The following is a 22,642-nucleotide window of genomic DNA, read 5'->3' as shown; positions in this document are numbered from 1 at the left end:
TTTCTTTACTCTAAGATAACTTTTTTAGACATTAGACTTTTACACTTTTTATTTTTATAAATATAAAAATTTCTCAACCAATATTCGCACCAAACAAAATAATGAAAAACACCTTTGGTGGTTAATGATGTTTTAACGAATTTTTTGTTTTAAAATCTTGTGATACACTCACTAAAATACTCATAGATACTTATTTTAAATAATATATAAACATGAATAAACAAAACCATAAACTATTGCGTTGCGGTTAGAGTAAAAAAACAATAATGTGCGATTCAACATTAAAAATAAAATAACAAAAAAACTATTAATTACTAAATGTTAACGACTTGTTAAATATAAATATAATCATTTTCGCTTAATCAATAAATAAATGAATATAAACTCACCTGAAACTTTTCCTGGCAACCCGGTAAATTACTGGAATATTTAACACAGCGACCAATATTAATACTATGAACATTGGTGATGCCATTCCGAACACACCAGTCTAAATTGTTGCGCATTTTGCGTATAACACTACTGCTCAATAAAATGCCAGCATTTAAATCACAGTAATTACGATCGCTTAACATACGAAACTCATCATTACTAGCAGCGGCAGCATCAACACCGCCAGCATTACTATCACCATCAATTACATTGCCAGACAAAGCGGCCGCCGCCATAACCCCATCTCTACCCGCGTTATTGTTGACGCCATAGCTGCTGTAACTGCTCTCAGCAGTTGCTCCCATATATAGATCAAATGTTATGCTCATATGATACAACATCTCTTTCAATTTTCGTGCATCCACATAAACGTTGTCTTGTATGATTAGAAAATAATCATAATCGTCTAGATAATTATCTGCAATGTATTTGATGACATGGAATGGTCGCAGATTTTCCCGTGTGTCTGTGAAACCAACAATATTCTTTAATTTGTAATTGGTTTTAACATTGTCGGCATTGATGAAGAATTTAATTTTATTCACTAGATGAGCTGTTGTGCGATTTATCGCTGTGGCCAATGTATTGATGTTGTCTTGGGTTGTCATGACACCAATAAAGATTTTCTCACGAATACCCAATTCGGAGGAATAATAGCGGGGACGAATGACATTTTTCACCTGAAAATAATCGAGAGACATTTGTTTAGATAAAATTTGGAATATAAATGGTTTATTAAAGTGTTTTTAAACTAAACAAACTGAAATAGAAACTGAACTAGAACTAGAACTGAACTAGAACTGAACTAGAACTGAACTAGAACTGAACTAGAACTGAACTAGAACTGAACTAGAACTGAACTAGAACTGAACTAGAACTGAACTAGAACTGAACTAGAACTGAACTAGAACTGAACTAGAACTGAACTAGAACTGAACTAGAACTGAACTAGAACTGAACTAGAACTGAACTAAAGAACTAGAACAGAACAGAACAGAACAGAACTAGAACTGAACTGAACTAGAAAGAACAGAACAGAACAGAACAGAACTAGAACTGAACTAGAACTGAACTAGAACTGAACTAGAACTGAACTAGAACTGAACTAGAACTGAACTAGAACTGAACTAGAACTGAACTAGAAGAACTAGAACTGAACTAGAACTGAACTAGAACTGAACTAGAACTGAACTAGAACTGAACTAGAACTGAACTAGAACTGAACTAGAACTGAACTAGAACTGAACTAGAACTGAACTAGAAAACTAGAACTGAACTAGAACTGAACTAGAACTGAACTAGAACTGAACTAGAACTGAACTAGAACTGAACTAGAACTGAACTAGAACTGAACTAGAACTGAACTAGAACTGAACTAGAACTGAACTAGAACTGAACTAGAACTGAACTAGAACTGAAAGAACTGAACTAGAACTGAACTAGAACTGAACTAGAACTGAACTAGAACTGACTAGAACTGAACTAGAACTGAACTAGAACTGACCTAGAACTGAACTAGAACTGAACTAGACTGACTAGAACTGAACTAGAACTGAACTAGAACTGAACTAGAACTGAACTAGAACTCAACTTAGAACTGAACTAGAACTGACTAGAACTGAACTAGAACTGAACTAGAAACTGAACTAGAACTGAACTAGAACTGAACTAGAACTGAACTAGAACTGAACTAGAACTGAACTAGAACTGAACTAGAACTGAACTAGAACTGAACTAGAACTGAACTAGAACTGAACTAGAACTGAACTAGAACTGAACTAGAACTGAACTAGAACTGAACTAGAACTGAACTAGAACTGAACTAGAACTGAACTAGAAACTGAACTAGAACTGAACTAGAAACTGAACTAGAACTGAACTAGAAACTGAACTAGAACTGAACTAGAAACTGAACTAGAACTGAACTAGAAACTGAACTAGAACTGAACTAGAACTGAACTAGAACCTACTAATGAACTGAACTAGAACTGACTAGAACTGACTAGAATGAACTAGAACTAGAACTGAACTAGAACTGAACTAGAACTGAACTAGAACTGAACTAGAACTGAACTAGAACTGAACTAGAACTGAACTAGAACTGAACTAGAACTGAACTAGAACTGAACTAGAACTGAACTAGAACTGAACTAGAACTGAACTAGAACTGAACTAGAACTGAACTAGAACTGAACTAGAACTGAACTAGAAACTGAACTAGAACTGAACTAGAACTGAACTAGAACCGAACTAGAACTGAACTGGAACAGACTGAATCTTTGCAGATCATTTTGCGATGAGTAAAAAAAACTATATAACTTTGAATACAATCTACAGTCAATGCTTGGAACAACGTAACTCGTAAGATTTAAATAAACTTACTTTAAATGTACATAGTTTAGAGATCTCAAATAAGAAATCATTGCAAATTTATGTTTCACGTGAACACAAAAAAAGCACCAAGGTCGCACATAAATAATTAATGGGAAAAATATACAGAAAATACTCAAAAGTACACAACACTAGTTATTAGAAAAGTAAATATTTAAATAAATAAATTAAAACTAAAATAGGTGATTTTTTTCTCTCGCTCTTAGAAAGAAAATAAATTACGAATATTGAAATGTAAATATTATATGTAGCACCTACAAACATTGATCGATACATGTTTGTATTTTGTACATCACTCACTAAGTATTTGATGGATCTACATGTACGAATATCTACGATATGTTGTCTATCTGAAGGGAGTAGTATTTGTTAAACAAACAGTTGTAAGAAAACAACAGCTCAGTAACACAGAAAATTATATATAAAACATATATAGATATATGAGTATTTTATAGATGGTTTTCCACTTCACCACTTTAGTTTGTTGGCGGAAATAAACAAAAAAGTAAATAAAAAGAAAAATTAAATAATAGTATTTTTTTATTATTAAGTGAGTGAGATATACCTTGTACTTATCGGTTTCCAAAGTGTTTTATTATAGGCCTATTTAAAATAATGTTATAGTATTGATGATGGCGTTGATGATTAAATTAATTTGAAGTAGTTAGTTGGGTGTATGAAGAAAATAATTAAATATATTTTAAATTAAACTTTTAACGGCTATTTATATATTTCTTCGATAACAAAACTAAAGAAGTTTTTTAAGTTGTATTTATTTTTTCTTTTATTTTGAAAAATAATGCTCAAAGTACAAGGTCGTTTGGGGAATTCCATATTGTGAAGTGAGTTAAAGTTTTTGCCGCCACATAGTTTTTCAATAAAAGTAGGTAAATGCAATTTAGTGCAGACACAGTTTATACCGTTAACCAGTTTATAATCAATTTAAACTTTTTTTATCAATTAGTTGTCTGTACGGAAGAAATGCAAGAATTGCATTACATAAGAAAATAAAAATATTATGAGTAGATAGCGGCTGTTAAAATGAATGATAAGATTTTAGAATAAAAATTCGATTCGGTATTTATACCCTACACCACATAGTGGGGAGGGTATTATACGTTTGTGCTGATGATTGTAACACACATAAATGTTGGTCCTACTCCCATCTTAAAGTATACCGAATAACTTTCTCAGTCGATTAAGACATATCCGTCCGTCTGTCCGGCTGGTCTTGTGCGCAAGATACCGGCCACAATTTTAAAGATATTTTAATAAAATTTGGACCATAAGTGTTTTTTGGCACAAGGACGATGCCTATTGAAAATGGTTAAATTGGTCCATTACAGCCCCCATACAACCTGACCGACCATCCGATTTGAGGTTTTTAATTCATAACTACGTCAAATATACTACTATATATCCAAAAATTGGCACAACTAAAGTTATATAGGCATAAATGACTAAGGCGATTACTATAATCATCGGCCGTCATTTGACCCTATCCCCATACAAACCCCCCTTTAAAAAAGTATCTTAAACGTCCAAAAATTGATTTATAACCATTATTAGAGCGATGAAATTCAGCGTAACTAACCTTTATATAGAAATACATCTCTCCTCCCAATTTGTTGAGGATTGGTCCATGCTTGACCCTAACTCCCATTGTCTAAAAGAGGCTTTATATGGGAGAATATATATTTTTTAAAAATACTCATGGTGTAGGGTATCATATAGTCGGTCATGCCCTACTACACTTTCGTACATGTTTAAATTAATGTTATAACTTTTTGGTATTTGACTAAACAATAGACCTGCCCTTAAAACTATAATTCTTAACAATTGGTGAATTTCAATTAGAACTGAACTTAATCTGAACTAAAAGTAGAACTGAACTAGAACTGAACTAGAACTGAACTAGAACTGAACTAGAACTGAACTAGAACTGAACTAGAACTGAACTAGAACTGAACTAGAACTGAACTAGAACTGAACTAGAACTGAACTAGAACTGAACTAGAACTGAACTAGAACTGAACTAGAACTGAACTAGAACTGAACTAGAACTGAAGTAGAACTGAACTAGAACTGAACTAGAACTGAACTAGAACTGAACTAGAACTGAACTAGAACTGAACTAGAACTGAACTAGAACTGAACTAGAACTGAACTAGAACTGAACTAGAACTGAACTAGAACTGAACTAGAACTGAACTAGAACTGACTAGAACTGAACTAGAACTGAACTAGAACTAGAACTGAACTAGAACTGAACTAGAACTGAACTAGAACTGAACTAGAACTGAACTAGAACTGAACTAGAACTGAACTAGAACTGAACTAGAACTGAACTAGAACTGAACTAGAACTGAACTAGAACTGAACTAGAACTGAACTAGAACTGAACTAGAACTGAACTAGAACTGAACTAGAACTGAACTAGACTGAACTAGAACGAACTAGAACTGAACTAGAACTGAACTAGAACTGAACTAGAACTGAACTAGAACTGAACTAGAACTGAACTAGAACTGAACTAGAACTGAACTAGAACTGAACTAGAACTGAACTAGAACTGAACTAGAACTGAACTAGAACTGAACTAGAACTGAACTAGAACTGAACTAGAACTGAACTAGAACTGAACTAGAACTGAACTAGAACTGAACTAGAACTGAACTAGAACTGAACTAGAACTGAATAGAACTGAACTAGAACTGAACTAGAACTGAACTAGAACTGAACTAGAACCGAACTAGAACTGAACCAAATTGGAACTGAAGAAGAACATCTGAAATGAAACTAGCACTGAACGGAATTAGTACTAAACCAGAAATAACTTGAACTGAATTTCCAAAAAGTTAGACATACATACATATGTACATACATATGTATATGTATATCAATTTCAAATGCTAAAGATTATGAAAAAAAATTATATTTCTGCATTTACTACCATGATTAAATAAAGCTTCATTTCTGTTTCCTCGATCATTTTATGTATATGATCTTAAGTAATTAAAATAAATCACTACGTGACCTCAAATAATTGAGATAGAATTGAATTAAATCAAACCAATCAACACACATCGTTAAAACAACAAATAAATCTTGTATTTTTTTCTCTTTCGAAATTGTAGTGATTTTCTTATTTAGTTCGCGCATAAATATCAATTGCAAGGTGTTATTAATTTATCAGCACGCGCTGAACTCTTCTGAAGCCGCTTGCGCAAAAAATGCAATAATTCTTAAACAATTACGAGAACAATAAATAAATAAATACGGATCGTAGTACAAAATTCAAATATCAATTTATTAACATGCGTTTTAGAAAGTAGATTTAGATGCAGCAACAACAACAATACTATTAAATAAATGTTGTAGACAAACAACAACTATGAAAAAAACTTAAATAATAATTTAAATAAAAATCCCTCCTATAAATCAGAACAAACAATTGACTTACTGACGAATTAAATAACTGCAAAATGTATTTTTAAATTTTTTTTATTGAGCGAAAACAAAAAAAAAAACTGAAAATAAACGTAAGAAATATATAAGTAGCCAAAAAGATAGTTTTGTTATATCGAATCTAACACGACAACTGAATGACCTATGTAGGTATGACATTTTGAAACTCTCGCTCTTTATATATAGATTTGAACTAAAACTGTACTAGAACTAAACTAGAACTGAACTAGTACTGAACTAGAACTGAACTAGAATTGAACTAGAACTGAACTAGAAGTGAACTCGAACTGAACTAGAACTGAACTAGAACTGAACTAGAACTGAACTAGAACTGAACTAGAACTGAACTAGAACTGAACTAGAACTGAACTAGAACTGAACTAGAACTGAACTAGAACTGAACTAGAACTGAACTAGAACTGAACTAGAACTGAACTAGAACTGAACTAGAACTGAACTAGAACTGAACTAGAACTGAACTAGAACTGAACTAGAACTGAACTAGAACTGAACTAGAACTGAACTAGAACTGAACTAGAACTGAACTAGAACTGAACTAGAACTGAACTAGAACTGAACTAGAACTGAACTAGAACTGAACCAGAACTGAACTAGAACTGAACTAGAACTGAACTAGAACTGAACTAGAACTGAACTAGAACTGAACTAGAACTGTACTAGAACTGAACTAGAACTGAACTAGAACTGAACTAGAACTGAACTAGAACTGAACTAGAACTTTTTTTTTTTTTTTTTTTTTTTTTTTTTAATTTATTTATTTATTTAGTATTGTTTTCTTTACATTTCAAAATCTTATGTCTAATCCCGCGAAGCTTATAGCTTGTCTGCAGGATATAATAATATTGAAAAATAAGTTTATTGTATACATTGATAAAAATTAAGGTATAAAAGATAAAAAGTTTTTATATTTTCATTGCGAATTCATAAAATAGAGTTTTAAAGATGATTTTCTTTTGAATACATTCTTAATATCTAATAAGTATATTGGTAATTCATTAAATATATTAGGAACAGTGATATTCAGCGAGTTTTTTCCGTAGGTATTTTTATGACGATTTACTTGGAATCTGCCTTCTGCACGTCTTCTTGTGTTGTACATGTGATTCAGTGGCTTCAAAAACCGACTATCATTATAAAATTCGTTGATAAGTGTAAGGTGGTAAAGACTTTTAACATTTAGAACTTGTAGAAATGTTGCTATGTTTTGAGAACCTGAAGGTGTATTATTTTGACTTCTTGTGTTGTTGTTGTTTATGATGTTATTGTTTGAGGTAACGTAGTTTATGTTGACTTCATTGATTGTTTGATAGTTGATATGTAAGTTAACATTGTTTGTATTAAAAAGCGTGTTATTTGTATTTATATTTGAGGTGTTAATGCTGTTTGTGTTGTTAATTTCAATATCATTTGAGTTGTTTATGTAGTTGTTGCGATGTTCGTAAACTCCGTAATTTCTTATGTTGTTTGAATATGATTCATTAGACACGTTAATGTTTTCATATACTAGTGCAATTTGGAGTTGGTGATTAGTTTGCTTCTTTTTTAATAATATTTTTAAAATTTGGTTCTGAGATTGTTGCAAGGATTTACAATATGTTGCGCTTCCCCACGCTGTAATTCCATGCCTAATATATGGTTCCGCTAATGAAAAATAAGCTTGTTTAAGTACTTCGAAAGTTGAACAATTACTTAAATGATATAAACTGTAGGCAGCAATACGAAGTTTCTTTGATATATACTGTACATGCGACAGCCATTTAAAGTTGTCATCTACGTAGACTCCAAGATATTTATAGGTTTTTATCTGTTCTATCATTTCAGTGAACTGAACTAGAACTGAACTAGAACTAGAACTGAACTAGAACTGAACTAGAACTAGAACTGAACTAGAACTGAACTAGAACTGAACTAGAACTGAACTAGAACTGAACTAGAACTGAACTAGAACTGAACTAGAACTGAACTAGAACTGAACTAGAACTGAACTAGAACTGAACTAGAACTGAACTAGAACTGAACTAGAACTGAACTAGAACTGAACTAGAACTGAACTAGAACTGAACTAGAACTGAACTAGAACTGAACTAGAACTGAACTAGAACTGAACTAGAACTGAACTAGAACTGAACTAGAACTGAACTAGAACTGAACTAGAACTGAACTAGAACTGAACTAGAACTGAACTAGAACTGAACTAGAACTGAACTAGAACTGAACTAGAACTGAACTAGAACTGAACTAGAACTGAACTAGAACTGAACTAGAACTGAACTAGAACTGAACTAGAACTGAACTAGAACTGAACAAGAACTGAACTAGAACTGAACTAGAACTGAACTAGAACTGAACTAGAACTGAACTAGAACTGAACTAGAACTGAACTAGAACTGAACTAGAACTGAACTAGAACTGAACTAGAACTGAACTAGAACTGAACTAGAACTGAACTGAACTAGAACTGAACTAGAACTGAACTAGAACTGAACTAGAACTGAACTAGAACTGAACTAGAACTGAACTAGAACTGAACTAGAACTGAACTAGAGCTGAACTAGAGCTGAACTAGAGCTGAACTAAAGCTGAACAAGAACTGAACTAGAACTAAACTAGAACTGAACTAGAACTGAACTTGAACTGAACTAGAACTGAACTAGAACTGAAATAGAACTGAACTAGAACTAAAATAGAACTGAACTAGAACTGAACTAGAACTGAACTAGAACTGAACTAGAACTGAACTAGAACTGAACTAGAACTAGAACTGAACTAGAACTGAACTAGAACTGAACTAGAACTGAACTAGAACTGAACTAGAACTGAACTAGAACTGAACTAGAACTGAACTAGAACTTAACTAGAACTGAACTAGAACTGAACTAGAACTGAACTAGAACTGAACTAGAACTGAACTAGAACTGAACTAGAACTTAACTAGAACTTAACTAGAACTGAACTAGAACTGAACTAGAACTGAACTAGAACTGAACTAGAACTGAACTAGAACTGAACCAGAACTGAACTAAAACTGAACTAGAACTGAACTAGAACTGAACTAGAACTGAACTAGAACTGAACTAGAACTGAACTAGAACTGAACTAGAACTGAACTAGAACTGAACTAGAACTGAACCAGAACTGAACTACAACCGAATTAGAACTGAAATAGAAGTGAAATTGTTTTAGTGTAAACAAATTTTAAGTTCTAATGTCCTCATAGACGTCATAAAATCTTAAAGCTAATTTACATTGCCCCTAAGTAGAGCTCCAGAACATAAATAGAAATCCACTTGATGTACATTTACTATTGTGGGTAGTATGAAAAACAACTAGTACATACTTTTAAAAATATTCTAAAACCCACAAGACAATTGAAAACAGTTTTATTATTATTTTTTTTTTTTTTTCTTAAATTTCAGTTTTGTCATCGTCAATGGCAAATGTGTACTTTTGCAATGTGGAGGAAACACATGTGTAAATCAGAATGTGTAAATACAAATAATCATTTTTTAAGATAAAAGTAAAATATTTAGTTACTATAACGCTCTTTTCTTTTTTTCTCTTTAATTTCTTTAAAGCGGATGTTTCTTGGATTTTCAATTTAAAAGTGTTTATTTTAATTATTTTGTTGTTGATTTTTGTGCGGTTAAATTTGTAAAGAAAATTTAATGAATGTTTTTTAGAAAATTAAAAAATACTCTGCTAATTTGTTTAGGGATTAGAAAAATATTGAAAAGTGTTTGACTGAAACAATTGTATAATTTAATTAAAAAAATGTTTTATCTTCTAATAGTTTATACATTTTCATACTTATCTAGTGTATTTCTTGAATTCTTTACTTTTTTAAATTTTATTCATTGTTGTATATAATTAATTTATAGAAGAAACTAAACTAAATAAAAAAAACAAGATATGTGTGAATTTATTATTCACATGTATGTTTACTGTTAATTTTTATCAATTCGATTACGTCAAATGTACAATATTCGTCACTCCTTATTTCCGATAATTGAATTTTATTGAAATTTTAAATTTGACCAAACACATATGATTTATATCAATAGTTTTAAAGTTTTTTTTGCATTTTAAAGAAAAAGCTAATAATAAAGTTAATACCATTTGATATCATTTATAAATGTACATACATTTACATTCAGAATTGGTTTATACCAATATATGTATGTATGTATGTATATGAATTGTGATGACTAATCCCGCAAAAGAAAATTAAATGTAGTCCAGAAAAATGTACTTTTTTATAAACGTAATAGTACAGGATAGAACGAAATACTTTATAAACTTCGGAATATGGCTTAAACCTTACTTTATAAATAGTTCTTTCCAATAGTTAAATATCAAAAAAATGTGGAAAATATAAGTTCATTTTAAATATTGAAGGTATTGTTTTCGATTCTAATTTTTCTGGCAACAGAAGTTGGTACACATTTTTATCAGTTTAATTACGTGAAATTTCGTCATATCTTTTTACAGATAATTCTAATTATATTTTTACTTTTAATGTCATCGTCTAGGCATACTGAGTTCAATTGAATTCGAAAAAATCTAGAAGTGAACTAGACGTCAATTAGAACTGAACTAGAACTGAACTAGAACTGAACTAGAACTGAACTAGAACTGAACTAGAACTGAACTAGAACTGAACTAGAACTGAACTAGAACTGAACTAGAACTGAACTAGAACTGAACTAGAACTGAACTAGAACTGAACTAGAACTGAACTAGAACTGAACTAGAACTGAACTAGAATGAACTAGAAACTGAACTAGAACTGAACTAGAAACTGAACTAGAACTGAACTAGAACTAGAACTGAACTAGACTGACTAGAACTAGAACTGAACTAGAACTGAACTAGAACTGAACTAGAACTGAACTAGAACTGAACTAGAACTGAACTAGAACTGAACTAGAAACTGAACTAGAACTGAACTAGAACTGAACTAGAACTGACTAGAACTGAACTAGAACTGAACTAGAACTAACTAGAAACTAACTAGAACTTAACTAGAACTTAACTAGAACTTAACTAGAACTGAACTAGAACTGAACTAGAACTGAACTAGAACTGAACAGACTGAACTAGAACTCGAACTAGAACTAGAACTGAACTAGAACTGAACTAGAACTGAACTAGAACTGAACTAGAACTGAACTAGAACTGAACTAGAACTGAACTAGAACTGAACTAGAACTGAACTAGAACTGAACTAGAACTGAACTAGAACTGAACTAGAACTGAACTAGAACTGAACTAGAACTGAACTAGAACTGAACTAGAACTGAACTAGAACTGAACTAGAACTGAACTAGAACTGAACTAGAACTGAAACTAGAACTGAACTAGAACTGAACTAGAACTGAACTAGAACTGAACTAGAACTGAACTAGAACTGAACTAGAACTGAACTAGAACTGAACTAGAACTGAACTAGAACTGAACTAGAACTGAACTAGAACTGAACTAGAACTGAACTAGAACTGAACTAGAACTGAACTAGAACTGAACTAGAACTGAACTAGAACTGAACTAGAACTGAACTAGAACTGAACTAGAACTGAACTAGAACTAGAACTGAACTAGAACTGAACTAGAACTGAACTAGAACTGAACTAGAACTGAACTAGAACTGAACTAGAACTGAACTAGAACTGAACTAGAACTGAACTAGAACTGAACTAGAACTGAACTAGAACGGAACTAGAACTGAACTAGATCTGAACTGAACTAGAACATAATATGTAGATTTAATATTTGCTTGTTTCTATTAATATATTTTATCAAATAATAAATATTTATTAAACAAATTAAACAATTTGAAGGTTAATTAGTGTATAGTAATTTAATTGAAAACTTTCAATCATTTAATTTGACATCTCCCCATTTTAACACAAAATTAAAACAAATGTCCATTAATTCCAAAACATAGATCAACTACATACATAATTTATAGTTTGTATACATTTTTTCTTCAATTAAATAAATCCTCAATAACTGTAAGTAAAAATTTTCGAAAGAATAAACATTTTTGTTTACATTACATACATATCTAAATAATTAAATAAATTTAAAAGAATAAACATTATTTATAATAGCAAGGTAGTATCAAATTAATTATTGAGCACATTTCAAACACGTGTATTTACAAATTTGATTCCCGAATAATTCAATAAAATTTTCTTTGTAATTATTGTCGAAGTTTTCAATATACTGCTTTATGCATAGTTATTTTTTTAATTTTTTTTTTTAATTTATATTTTTGCTGATATGAATTTAATGACCTTTTTTAGCTTTTTTAGCTCTTCTTCTTCTTATCATATTCGCAAAAAAACACGTCATATTTTGCTTTCGGCTGATGTAGTATTGATTGATGTCGTATTTAATGAAAAATTAAATTTTTAAAAATAAATGTTTTTTAATGTATACAAGTTATTAATGGTTAATTATTTGACAATATCAAGCATAAATATTGGAGTATACATACATATGTATGTATGTATATTTGGACATGCCACAGAATGAAATAACTATTTTCGAGATTGTAAACGTCCACAAAAATATATATTTTTAAATAGAATATTATAAAAGTGGTTTCAAATGTTAAAATCTCGTGACATTTTTTGTCTATTTAAGTAACCGCTGTCATTTTTTTGACACGTTAGGTTTCAATGATAAAAAACAACTTTGCATGGAGACTCTTTCAACATTTTGTTGGTATTAAATATTTAGATATTTAATATTAAAATGTTAATATCAGGGATGGAAAATACAACCGCCCATACCATGCTACATTCATCCAAAACTAGGACCACAACATTTTAGATTGGTAATTGCAAGTGGTAATTTAATTATTTCACTTGTTATTAGAATAACAAGGATAGGCCTATCTAAACTTGTTAGGTTAGGTTAGATTGATATGATGATGTATAGTACATCAAATCCGAAGAAATACACCTAGGCCACTATCGGGCCTGTTGTTCATGAAAAAAATAAAAAAACTGGTTCACTGAACGTAATTCCTAAGAATATTTTAATCAGTGTTAGTCTGGAATGTTATTTCCGGAATAACATCACTTACAAGATACATGGTTCTACCTTCGACGAATGCCTGACAGTGATAAAGAAAGTGCCCCAGAGTTTCACTGTCCTCTGCACACATGCTCTACATTCGTCTGAATCCGCACGGCCAATTTTGTATAGATGTGCTCGGAATCCTATGTGTCCACTCAGAATACGTACCATCATACTAACTTCAGACTTGCTCATTTTGAGGAGATTTCTCGTCTTGTTCTAATCAGGGTAATCCCATAGGATCTTTGTGCTTCTACCCAAAGTTTCATTATTCCAAGAGGCCTTATGGAATTCTCTCACCCATTTTAATTCTGCTTTTGTTGTGTCGAATGGTTTTGCGTTTATTAGGTTAATTACCTCGAGCTTCCATCCCTTTAAAGCTATTACATTCGCCCTTTCTTTACCGACTACTCCCGAGTGGCCTGGTGCCCATATGATGTCAATATTACCTCTGGGAGAGTATTCAGTTAAAGCTTTCTTACAATCCAATACGGTCTTAAATTTAATTCTATCACCTGATATCGCCTTAATTGCCTTCTGGCTGTCGGTAAATATATTAAGGGCTGGGGGCGCCATATTTATTCTAATCCAATTTACACATTCCGTTATTGCTCGGACTTCTGCCTGGAAACTTATGTTATGATTAGGTAAGTAGTATGGTGCAGGTAAGTAGTATAAAATCCACTGCCTTAACATCGGGCTGCCTACCTCGTCAGTGTATCTGACTTGATAGACCTGAGAGCGGTTTGTCTTAGTCCTTTGAGTATAAACCTCAGAATTGGTACTCATAGATGGCAGAAATAAAAAATATTGATCGACTGTGACTACTGTTCTAATTTCTTTGTAATTATTTTACATCGACTTTGGAACAGGAAGTAAATCAAAAAAAGTTTTTTTACCCTAGGTGTTGCTTTTTAATAACTGACTGTCTTCTATTTTACTAAACATTTATAGCGAAATTTTCACTTTTATTTTATTTATAAGATGTCAAAGTACAAGTTAAATAATTTCAAGATTTTTTTTCAAAATCCAGCACTTTAATATTTTAATATATTTGTTTGTATAGTTCAAAAAGCAAAAAAAAAATAGTTAAAAAAGTACCGAGAAACGCAACGTAAAATATTAAAGTAAGTACAGATAATTTATAATCCAAATAAATGTTGTTTTATTAACTTAAATTAACTTGAAGTATGACTTATACGTTATTTTAAAATTTAAATACAATACAAATGTATGTAAGTTTGTTTGCCTCCAAGTAGTTATGTGTGGTAGGTATCTAGCTAAATCTGGGTTTAGCTGTAGTCTGTCTGCCGCTCTGACCATTTACATATACATTTTTTTGTATGTAGATTTGACCAAAGAGACACTGCAAACAAAATTACGAATACGAGTAGTACTTGTAGTCGTACAAGTACAATACTATTTATATTATAAAGATGATTACGGTCAAGTGAAGTAATCAAAGCAAACAGAAAGAAAGAAAGAAAAGTAAAAACAAAAAAATTTAAATTTAAATATTTATGGTGCACATAAAATAAGCTTTTATTTTAGTTTTGTGTAATAAGAAATAAAATAACATTTATTCACTCTATCGTAATCTTGGAAAAGTAATAATAATAACAAGTAAGAGTCCTATATTCGGCTGTGCCGAATCTTATATACCCTTCACCACAGTGTATTTAAAAACAGGTAAGAAAATATAGTCGGGCGTGGCCGACGATATGATACCCTACACCAGTTATGAATATTAAATGTGATTTATTTTTCATAATATCGCATTTATCTTCAATATTCCCTTGTTCCGATACATTTAAGCAATTTATGGATGAAAAACTAATTTTCTGAAAGAGGCTTTACATGGGGGCTAGGGGCAACTATGGACCAAGCCCGATAAAATTGTGTGAATATATTTATATTTACATAATATTTTATTGTGCTGAATTTCATCGCGATATTTGTGTTTATAAGTTAATTTGGGACATTCAAGTAATTTTCTGAAGGGGACTTTGTATGGGAGCTAGGGTCAAATGGGGCCCGATCTTTATGAAATTTGGCAGGATTATCAAGACTTCTATAAAACTTAGTTGTGCCGTATTTTATCGATATATCTGTATATTTATTCGACTCAGAAAACGATTCTAAGCCGATCGGTATACTTTAAGGTGGGTCTAGAACGAATATTTTTGTATGTTACAAACATCAGCACAAATCCAATATACCCTCCCCACTAAAGTGGTGTAGGGTATAAATATCAATTCTATAAAATTGTAAGTTATTTCATTTTCCAGTATATATCATTATTACAGCAATAGCAAAACGAACAACAACAACGCTAAACGAAATAAACACACAAAAAAAAAAAACAAAATACACAAGGCAATGAAACCAACAGACATCCAAACATACGAAACGAAATACACAAAAAAACTAAAACAAAATACACAACGCAATGAAACCAACAGACACCCAAACATATGAAACTGAATACACCAAAAAACAAAAACAATATACACAAGGCAATGAAACATACGAAACGAAATACTCCAAAAAAAGCAAAAACAAAATACACAACGCAATGAAACCAACAGACATCCAAACATACGAAACTGAATGCACCAAGAAACAAAAACAATATACACAAGGCAATCCAAACATACGAAACTGAATGCACCAAGAAACAAAAACAATATACACAAGGCAATGAAACACACAGGCATCCAAACATACGAAACGAAATTCTCAAAAAAACAAAAACAAAATACACAACGCAATGAAACCAACAGGCATCCAAACATACGAACCTGAATACACCAAGAAACAAAAACAATATACACAAGGCAATGAAACACACAGCCATCCAAACATATAAAACGAAAATGAATAAGCAGTGTTGTTGTTGTTGCTTATATCAAAGCATGAAAAAAATTGTCTTTTTTATAAAATTTTTAGAGGTTGTCTCGGATTTTTACTCATATTTCCGGTATTTATGGACCGATTTTGGTGATTTTAAATAGCGATCTTCTCGAAAGCATGTCTAACAGAATTATTGAAGATTCGGATCTCGCCGATATCTGGGGTCCTCTAAAAACTGATTTCAACAAACACACAGACGGACAGACAGACAGACAGACGGACATAGCTTAATCAACTCCGCTACCTATAAGGATCCAGAATATATATACTTTATGGGGTCGGAAAATTATATTATAGAAATTACAAACGGAATGACAAACTTATATATACCCTTCTCACGAAGGTGAAGGGTATAATAATAACAGTGTAGTCGTAGTTAAATTAATTCGCTGCAGCAAACAGCAAAAGCTACTCGTAACAGCAAACTGTATCAAAGATCATAGTTTAAAGTATCATATAACATGATGCAATTAACAAAATATAAGTAGAAATACAAAATGAGTATTATTATTTTTTATACAAAACATTTAATTGCACTTATAGTTTTCTATTGTGCAACACAGCTTACAACTCAACTCATTGAGGAGTTTCACGTGATGTTTGTTTCTTCAAATACATTTTGTATCTTACAATTTTAAATATTTTTTTTTCCAACATCATTACCACATGGTGTTGAAAATGTTCAGCAGATTGTTTTTCTTTTTCAAGATGCTAATTGATTTTTCAACTAAATCATTGTTGTGGCATGTTGCCATCGATAATTATTTGAAAATATGCATGTAAAATACAAAGAAAGATTTTAGGGTAAAATGTTGGTGTTGTTTTTTAAATGTCAATATTGAAAATTTGTTTTAATTTTTTTTTAAACACATGTTTATGTATTTTGGGAAGTTTTTATAAGTGTCAAATGTTAGATTTGTTTGACATACATATGAACTGACAACTTATAACGTATATTTTTTTAGAAGAGTAGAACTTTAAATCGATAACCAAGTTTTAGACATATTGATAACTGTCACAACATTTCGCTAAGAATATACTTAAAAGAAATAAAGAAGCGAAAATATTCATTGCCATTTATTGGCTCCTTTAGACCAACAGTCTCACTATCCCTTTGTAATCTATGGAATGACAATTGACTACATCCTGCAACAAGCACATGTTTAAAGATATATGCATGGGTAGTCTGGAGGCAATCAGTATTCCTGATAGGTTAAATAACTAGTTCGGTACTGTCTTCCCGAACTGCTGGGCAGAACTAAGTTAAAAATGAAAACAGGTGTTTTCTGTCATATGCCTGAAGAGAACTTTACGACTGTCAAATTTCCGTAGTTTCTCTCGCGGCTTTTTTCCTTTAATGAGTCGACTTATATTTAAGGTATCAATGGCAGTGTCTTTTTTTAATTTTTTTATTTATGGCAGTAGTACTAATGTCAAAGCTGTTAGACAAGACAGTTACCAGGTGATGAGTCTCAGGTGTTAGTTACTCATTTAGTGCTTTAAGTATTAAAAAAACTAGAATTTTTAAAACCCTTTATCTCAGAAGTTTGGCCCTACGTAAGTGTAGAAATGTCTCTCCGATCTATTTCAAACGAAAACAAGAAAATTTATAAGGAATGAAGCGATATTAAGGATCAAAACAAAGGATCTTCACAAAACCCATAACAATGGACAACTATATAGTTATCTTCAATCATTAGCCAGATCATTAATAGTCCGGACTAGTGCTATCGACTTAATGTCGATTAAGTTCTACTAATTTAATGTGGTAGTAAAAAAACTGGACTTTTTAAACCCTTCATGCCACAATTGGACAAACTTTGACCCTACGTAGGTGTAGAAATGTCTTTCTGATCTTTTTCAAACTAAAGCAAGACATTTTATAATGGAAGCAATCAAAGGATCTTCACAGAGTCCATAACGATCAACAAATAGGGAGTCAAGATCAATCCTCTGTTTATCTAGCCGTATTGACTGAATTTTTAAACTAATAATAGCCAAAGTTTAAACACCCCGACTTAATGTCGACTAAGTTCCACGATTTTAGCACAGAGTGTGGTAATAAAAACCTGCACTTTTTAAATACTAGTTCTCAGAAGTTGACAAACTTTCAAAATAACGTATCTTTAATAGAGAATGAAAAAATCGAAAGAACAAAAATTAAGAGAGATCCAGGAGTTTAATGGAAAGTTCTTTATATCAACACTTATGCTGCTAGTGTAGACTTTTCTACCACACTACAGCCCAAAAGTATAAAAGTCGTCTGTACCTCTGGATCACAGAAAAAGGACTTTTTACGCACAAGAGGTACATGTATTAAGGCAAAGATTTGGTTCAAAGCGTTACACTAAAGACATCATCAAAATCTTTTAACATAATTTACCGATATAGTGTACTATAAATATTAGTTATGGATTAGTTAGAGTTTGTGATTAAATCCACTGATCCGCCAAATAGAAGCACATGAAAAATTTTAAAAATTTATGAAAGAAGAATTTGTCACCTAACCTATGTAATCTATTTGGTGACTTTTGACCTCGCAACCTGTAAATCTTTTAGGTCCAAGTCTAAAACTTAAACTCAACAAATCTTCCTCCTCTAACAAAAAAAATCGAAAGAAGTAAGAGTGTTTTATTCGGCTATATCCTTTATTATATGGATACCCACCAGCAAAGCGTATTTTGGAAATTAAAGTTAGTTTTGAAAGCTGTTCCAATATATGGACTTAGGAGTTTTTTTGGGGCTTGAGTGGGTCGTGCGCTACATAATGTGAAATAGTGAATATTTTCCAAATTTTCCGTAATTTTTAACTATAAACTGACTGAAACTGAACTAGGGACCTTGTATGATGAATAGGGTCAATTATGATCGGAATTGTGGTAGAGAAATTTTGGTTTCTATAAAACGAATTTCATCGCTATACTTGTATTTTTAAGCCAATTATGAGCATTAAATTAGTGTTCTAAAGGGGACCTTATATGGGGGATAGACTTAATTATAGACCGATCCTAATAAAAATAGTGAAGAGAAAAGGTTCGACAAATTTCCTTTACTTTAATTTTTAAGCCAGTTATGAGCAAAATATGACTTATATTTTGATGGGGGCCTTAACTAGGAGGTAGGATCAATTATGGTCCGATAGTCTCCACACATTAGAATATAATTACAAATTGAGTAAAATTTTATGACGATTGTTGTATAAATAACTTATTTATGACTCTTAAAGCTGTATTCCGGGGTCCACTTGTGTGAGGGCTAGGTAAAATCGTGGTCCGATATATCAAATTAAACTTTATAAATAAAGAATATTTGTGCAAAATTTCCAATAGACAGACGGATGGACATGGCTAGATTCTGGCGGCCACTTATGTGGCGGCTAGGTGAAATCGTGGACCGATATAGCAAATCAAACCTCGTAAATAAAGGACATGGCTAGATCCTATTAAAATTTAATAACTATTAAAATTTATGAACTTTTGTAGGTCTACGACCAATATTCCGATATTTTACAAACAGAATGATAAAATTAATATACCCGCCATCTTTTTTGATAAATTACAAACACATTCCCTTAATATAAATACTTATTTTGTCACTGAGGAACATTTTGTAAATATCGAATAAAAGGATAACTTTTTGTGTAAATGCTAATGTACATACATATGTATGAAGTTGTTGTAAAACTTACCGGTTTTTTAGCTGCCAACGGTTTGTTAATCAAGTTCAAATGTGGCTCGAATTCCTGGCCAAATTTTTCTATTAAACTATTTTCAGCAACCTGTTGTGGACATTCTTCTTGCTGTACCAATTCCCAGATGTCTTGAGGTACATAAAATGACAAGACCAAACCCAAAAACAGACCAATGACAAAATAATGATTACGACTTAAACTGGAACGACGCATTTTAAACGTATAGCTGCTGGTGTTGCTGTTTTTTCTTGCTGCTGCTGCTGCTACTGCTGGTGGTGATTGTGGTAATTGTAGTGGTAATGACAGACGAATAGGAAGAATGCATTGAAGAACATGTGGGGAAATTCAGTGATAATAAAAAAAAATGCGAAAAAACAACAACACACACAACTAACACTGCTGCATGATGCACTGTCACGCAATGTGGTCAGTCTGTTGGTGATGATGATGTTGTTGTTATTGCTGCTGCTGTCGTTTGGTTAGTTGTTGTTGATAAATTTGCTGGTATATTCAATGATGTTGCTGATTCTTTTTTGTGCTTTTTTTTTTTTGTTCTTCAATTCATACATAGACTGCTGACACTGATCTTGGCACTAGTTTACGAGTAATTTTGTTGTTTTGTTTATTATTTTTATTTTAATAAATTGTTGTTTTTTATTTTCTTTTCATTTATTTATTTGTTGTTGTTGTTGTTTGTTAAAAATTCTTTCCCTTTGCAAATAATAATTGACACTTGGGCTTTTGTTTGTTGTTTTTATACTTTTTTAAATTATGTTGATAAATGTTTATTTATTAGACTTAATCAAAACATAATTAACTTTATCATCAACATCGTTGTAATCACAATAACAACAATCATAATCATAATTTGCACAATTTACTTTATTTTTCATTCTTTTTCCACAACATTTTTGCCGACACTAACTTTTTTCGTTTGTTTTAATCAACAAGAACAACAAAAAAAAAAAAAAACAAATACACGGCAGAACTTTTTTTATTAATTCTTTATAAAAAAAAAAGAAAACCAAAATTAAATTTATTGCTCTGCTTTTGCAACTGATAATTTTTTATTTTTCCTTGGTTTTTTATTAAATTTCATTTGCACTTTAAATTTTTTAATTTTTCCTGAATCCCTTAGTTTTTTTCCTAAAGGAACCGGTTGTTTATTTTCAAGGAGCATTTATTTCTTTTTTTTTCACCACAAATGTTTGCTTAAATTATAAACATCATCAACACGAGACACCATTTAAATGAAGATTTTTTTTTACTTTAACCAAACAACTTTTTTAATTAAATTTAATTAGCAAAAACCCAAAAATTCTACACAAAAGGCACCAAACAATACGAAAACGTAGAAATTGAAAAAATGCCGGGCTCTTATAAATAAAACAACAACCGAAAAAAAAACAATTAAATAAAAACACCGAGTTTATCAAATATAAAAGAAACCCGACAACCGTCTAAACGACCGCACGCGTACGAAAGTAATGTCAAACTGACAAGAGCCGATTTTAATGTCACGTTAATAGAGTGCTAATATAGACAGGGTTGTATTTTTTAGTACTCTTTTGTGATAAACATAAGTTTGTTAAACTAATGTTAGAGAAACCCTAAGCGATGTTTAAATTTAATAACAGTCAAACTTAAATTGTATGTTTAAATAAATTATAGAAAAAATTAGTTAATTAAGTACATATGTTATTTTTTTTTAAATTTTCATAGACAAAAGTGTGTCTGCTATATTAAGACGAGCAAAATGTTTTTTATTACCTTCTTTCTTTCTTTCTTTCACTTAATGCATATTTCAATTTCATATTTTATTTAAATATTTACAAAATTTTAAATACGCTATTTGTCTTCTTGACTTATTTTAATAAAGTGATGCCAAGTTAATAAATGGTTCTATTTATGTGTTATTTTAAAAAACTTAAAAACTGTTTTACCATAATTATGTTAAATGCGACACTGTCTTATCATATTCTAATAACTGTATTATCATTTATCTTTAAGGTTGCCATTGTTTACGGATAATTAAATTATCACTATGATTATACATAATTGGTAACACAGTCACAACTAACAAATTTTATGTAAATGCAAAAAAGAGCAGAAATTAGAATAAAAAGTAACTTTTCTTTTATTATAATGCTTTCTGGGTCTAGTAAACCTATTTTTTTTGTCTTCTAATTTCGAAAGGTAGAAATGGAAAAATCAGTACTATTGCACTTTTTGGCTAGTTTATAGTCTATAGTCTAGTCTATAGTCTAGTCTATAGTCTAGTCTATAGTCTAGTCTATAGTCTAGTCTATAGTTCTAGTCTATAGTCTAGTTATAGTCTAGTCTATAGTCTAGTCTATATTAAGTCTATAGTCTAGTCTATAGTCTAGTCTATAGTCTAGTCTATAGTCTAGTCTATAGTCTATAGTCTAGTCTATAGTCTAGTCTATAGTCTAGTCTATAGTCTAGTCTATAGTCTAGTCTATAGTCTAGTCTATAGTCTAGTCTATAGTCTAGTCTATAGTCTAGTCTATAGTCTAGTCTATAGTCTAGTCTATAGTCTAGTCTATAGTCTAGTCTATAGTCTAGTCTATAGTCTAGTCTATAGTCTAGTCTATAGTCTAGTCTATAGTCTAGTCTATA

The 22,642-nt window shown here is 31.2% G+C and overlaps 1 protein-coding gene across 1 annotated transcript; it reads right to left on the bottom strand.

Moving 5' to 3' along the window:
- Positions 1-389: 389 nt before the first annotated feature.
- LOC119612616 (chondroitin sulfate glucuronyltransferase-like) lies at positions 390-21,484 on the bottom strand (the record flags this gene model as incomplete). The annotated part of the gene is made up of 2 exons (XM_037968426.1): positions 20,000-21,484; positions 390-1,112 (listed from the first exon to the last, which is right to left on the bottom strand). Coding segments are annotated over exons 1-2 (939 nt in total), but the record flags the coding sequence as incomplete, so codon positions are not given.
- Positions 21,485-22,642: the final 1,158 nt, after the last annotated feature.

Source organism: Lucilia sericata, unplaced genomic scaffold, assembly GCF_015586225.1.
Source record: "Lucilia sericata isolate MDLA Ls3-8-SP2 unplaced genomic scaffold, ASM1558622v1 Contig001767F_arrow, whole genome shotgun sequence".
Taxonomy (NCBI): Eukaryota; Metazoa; Arthropoda; class Insecta; order Diptera; family Calliphoridae; genus Lucilia; species Lucilia sericata.
Note: the sequence above shows the minus strand (reverse complement) of the source record. Positions and strands in the feature narration are given on the sequence as shown.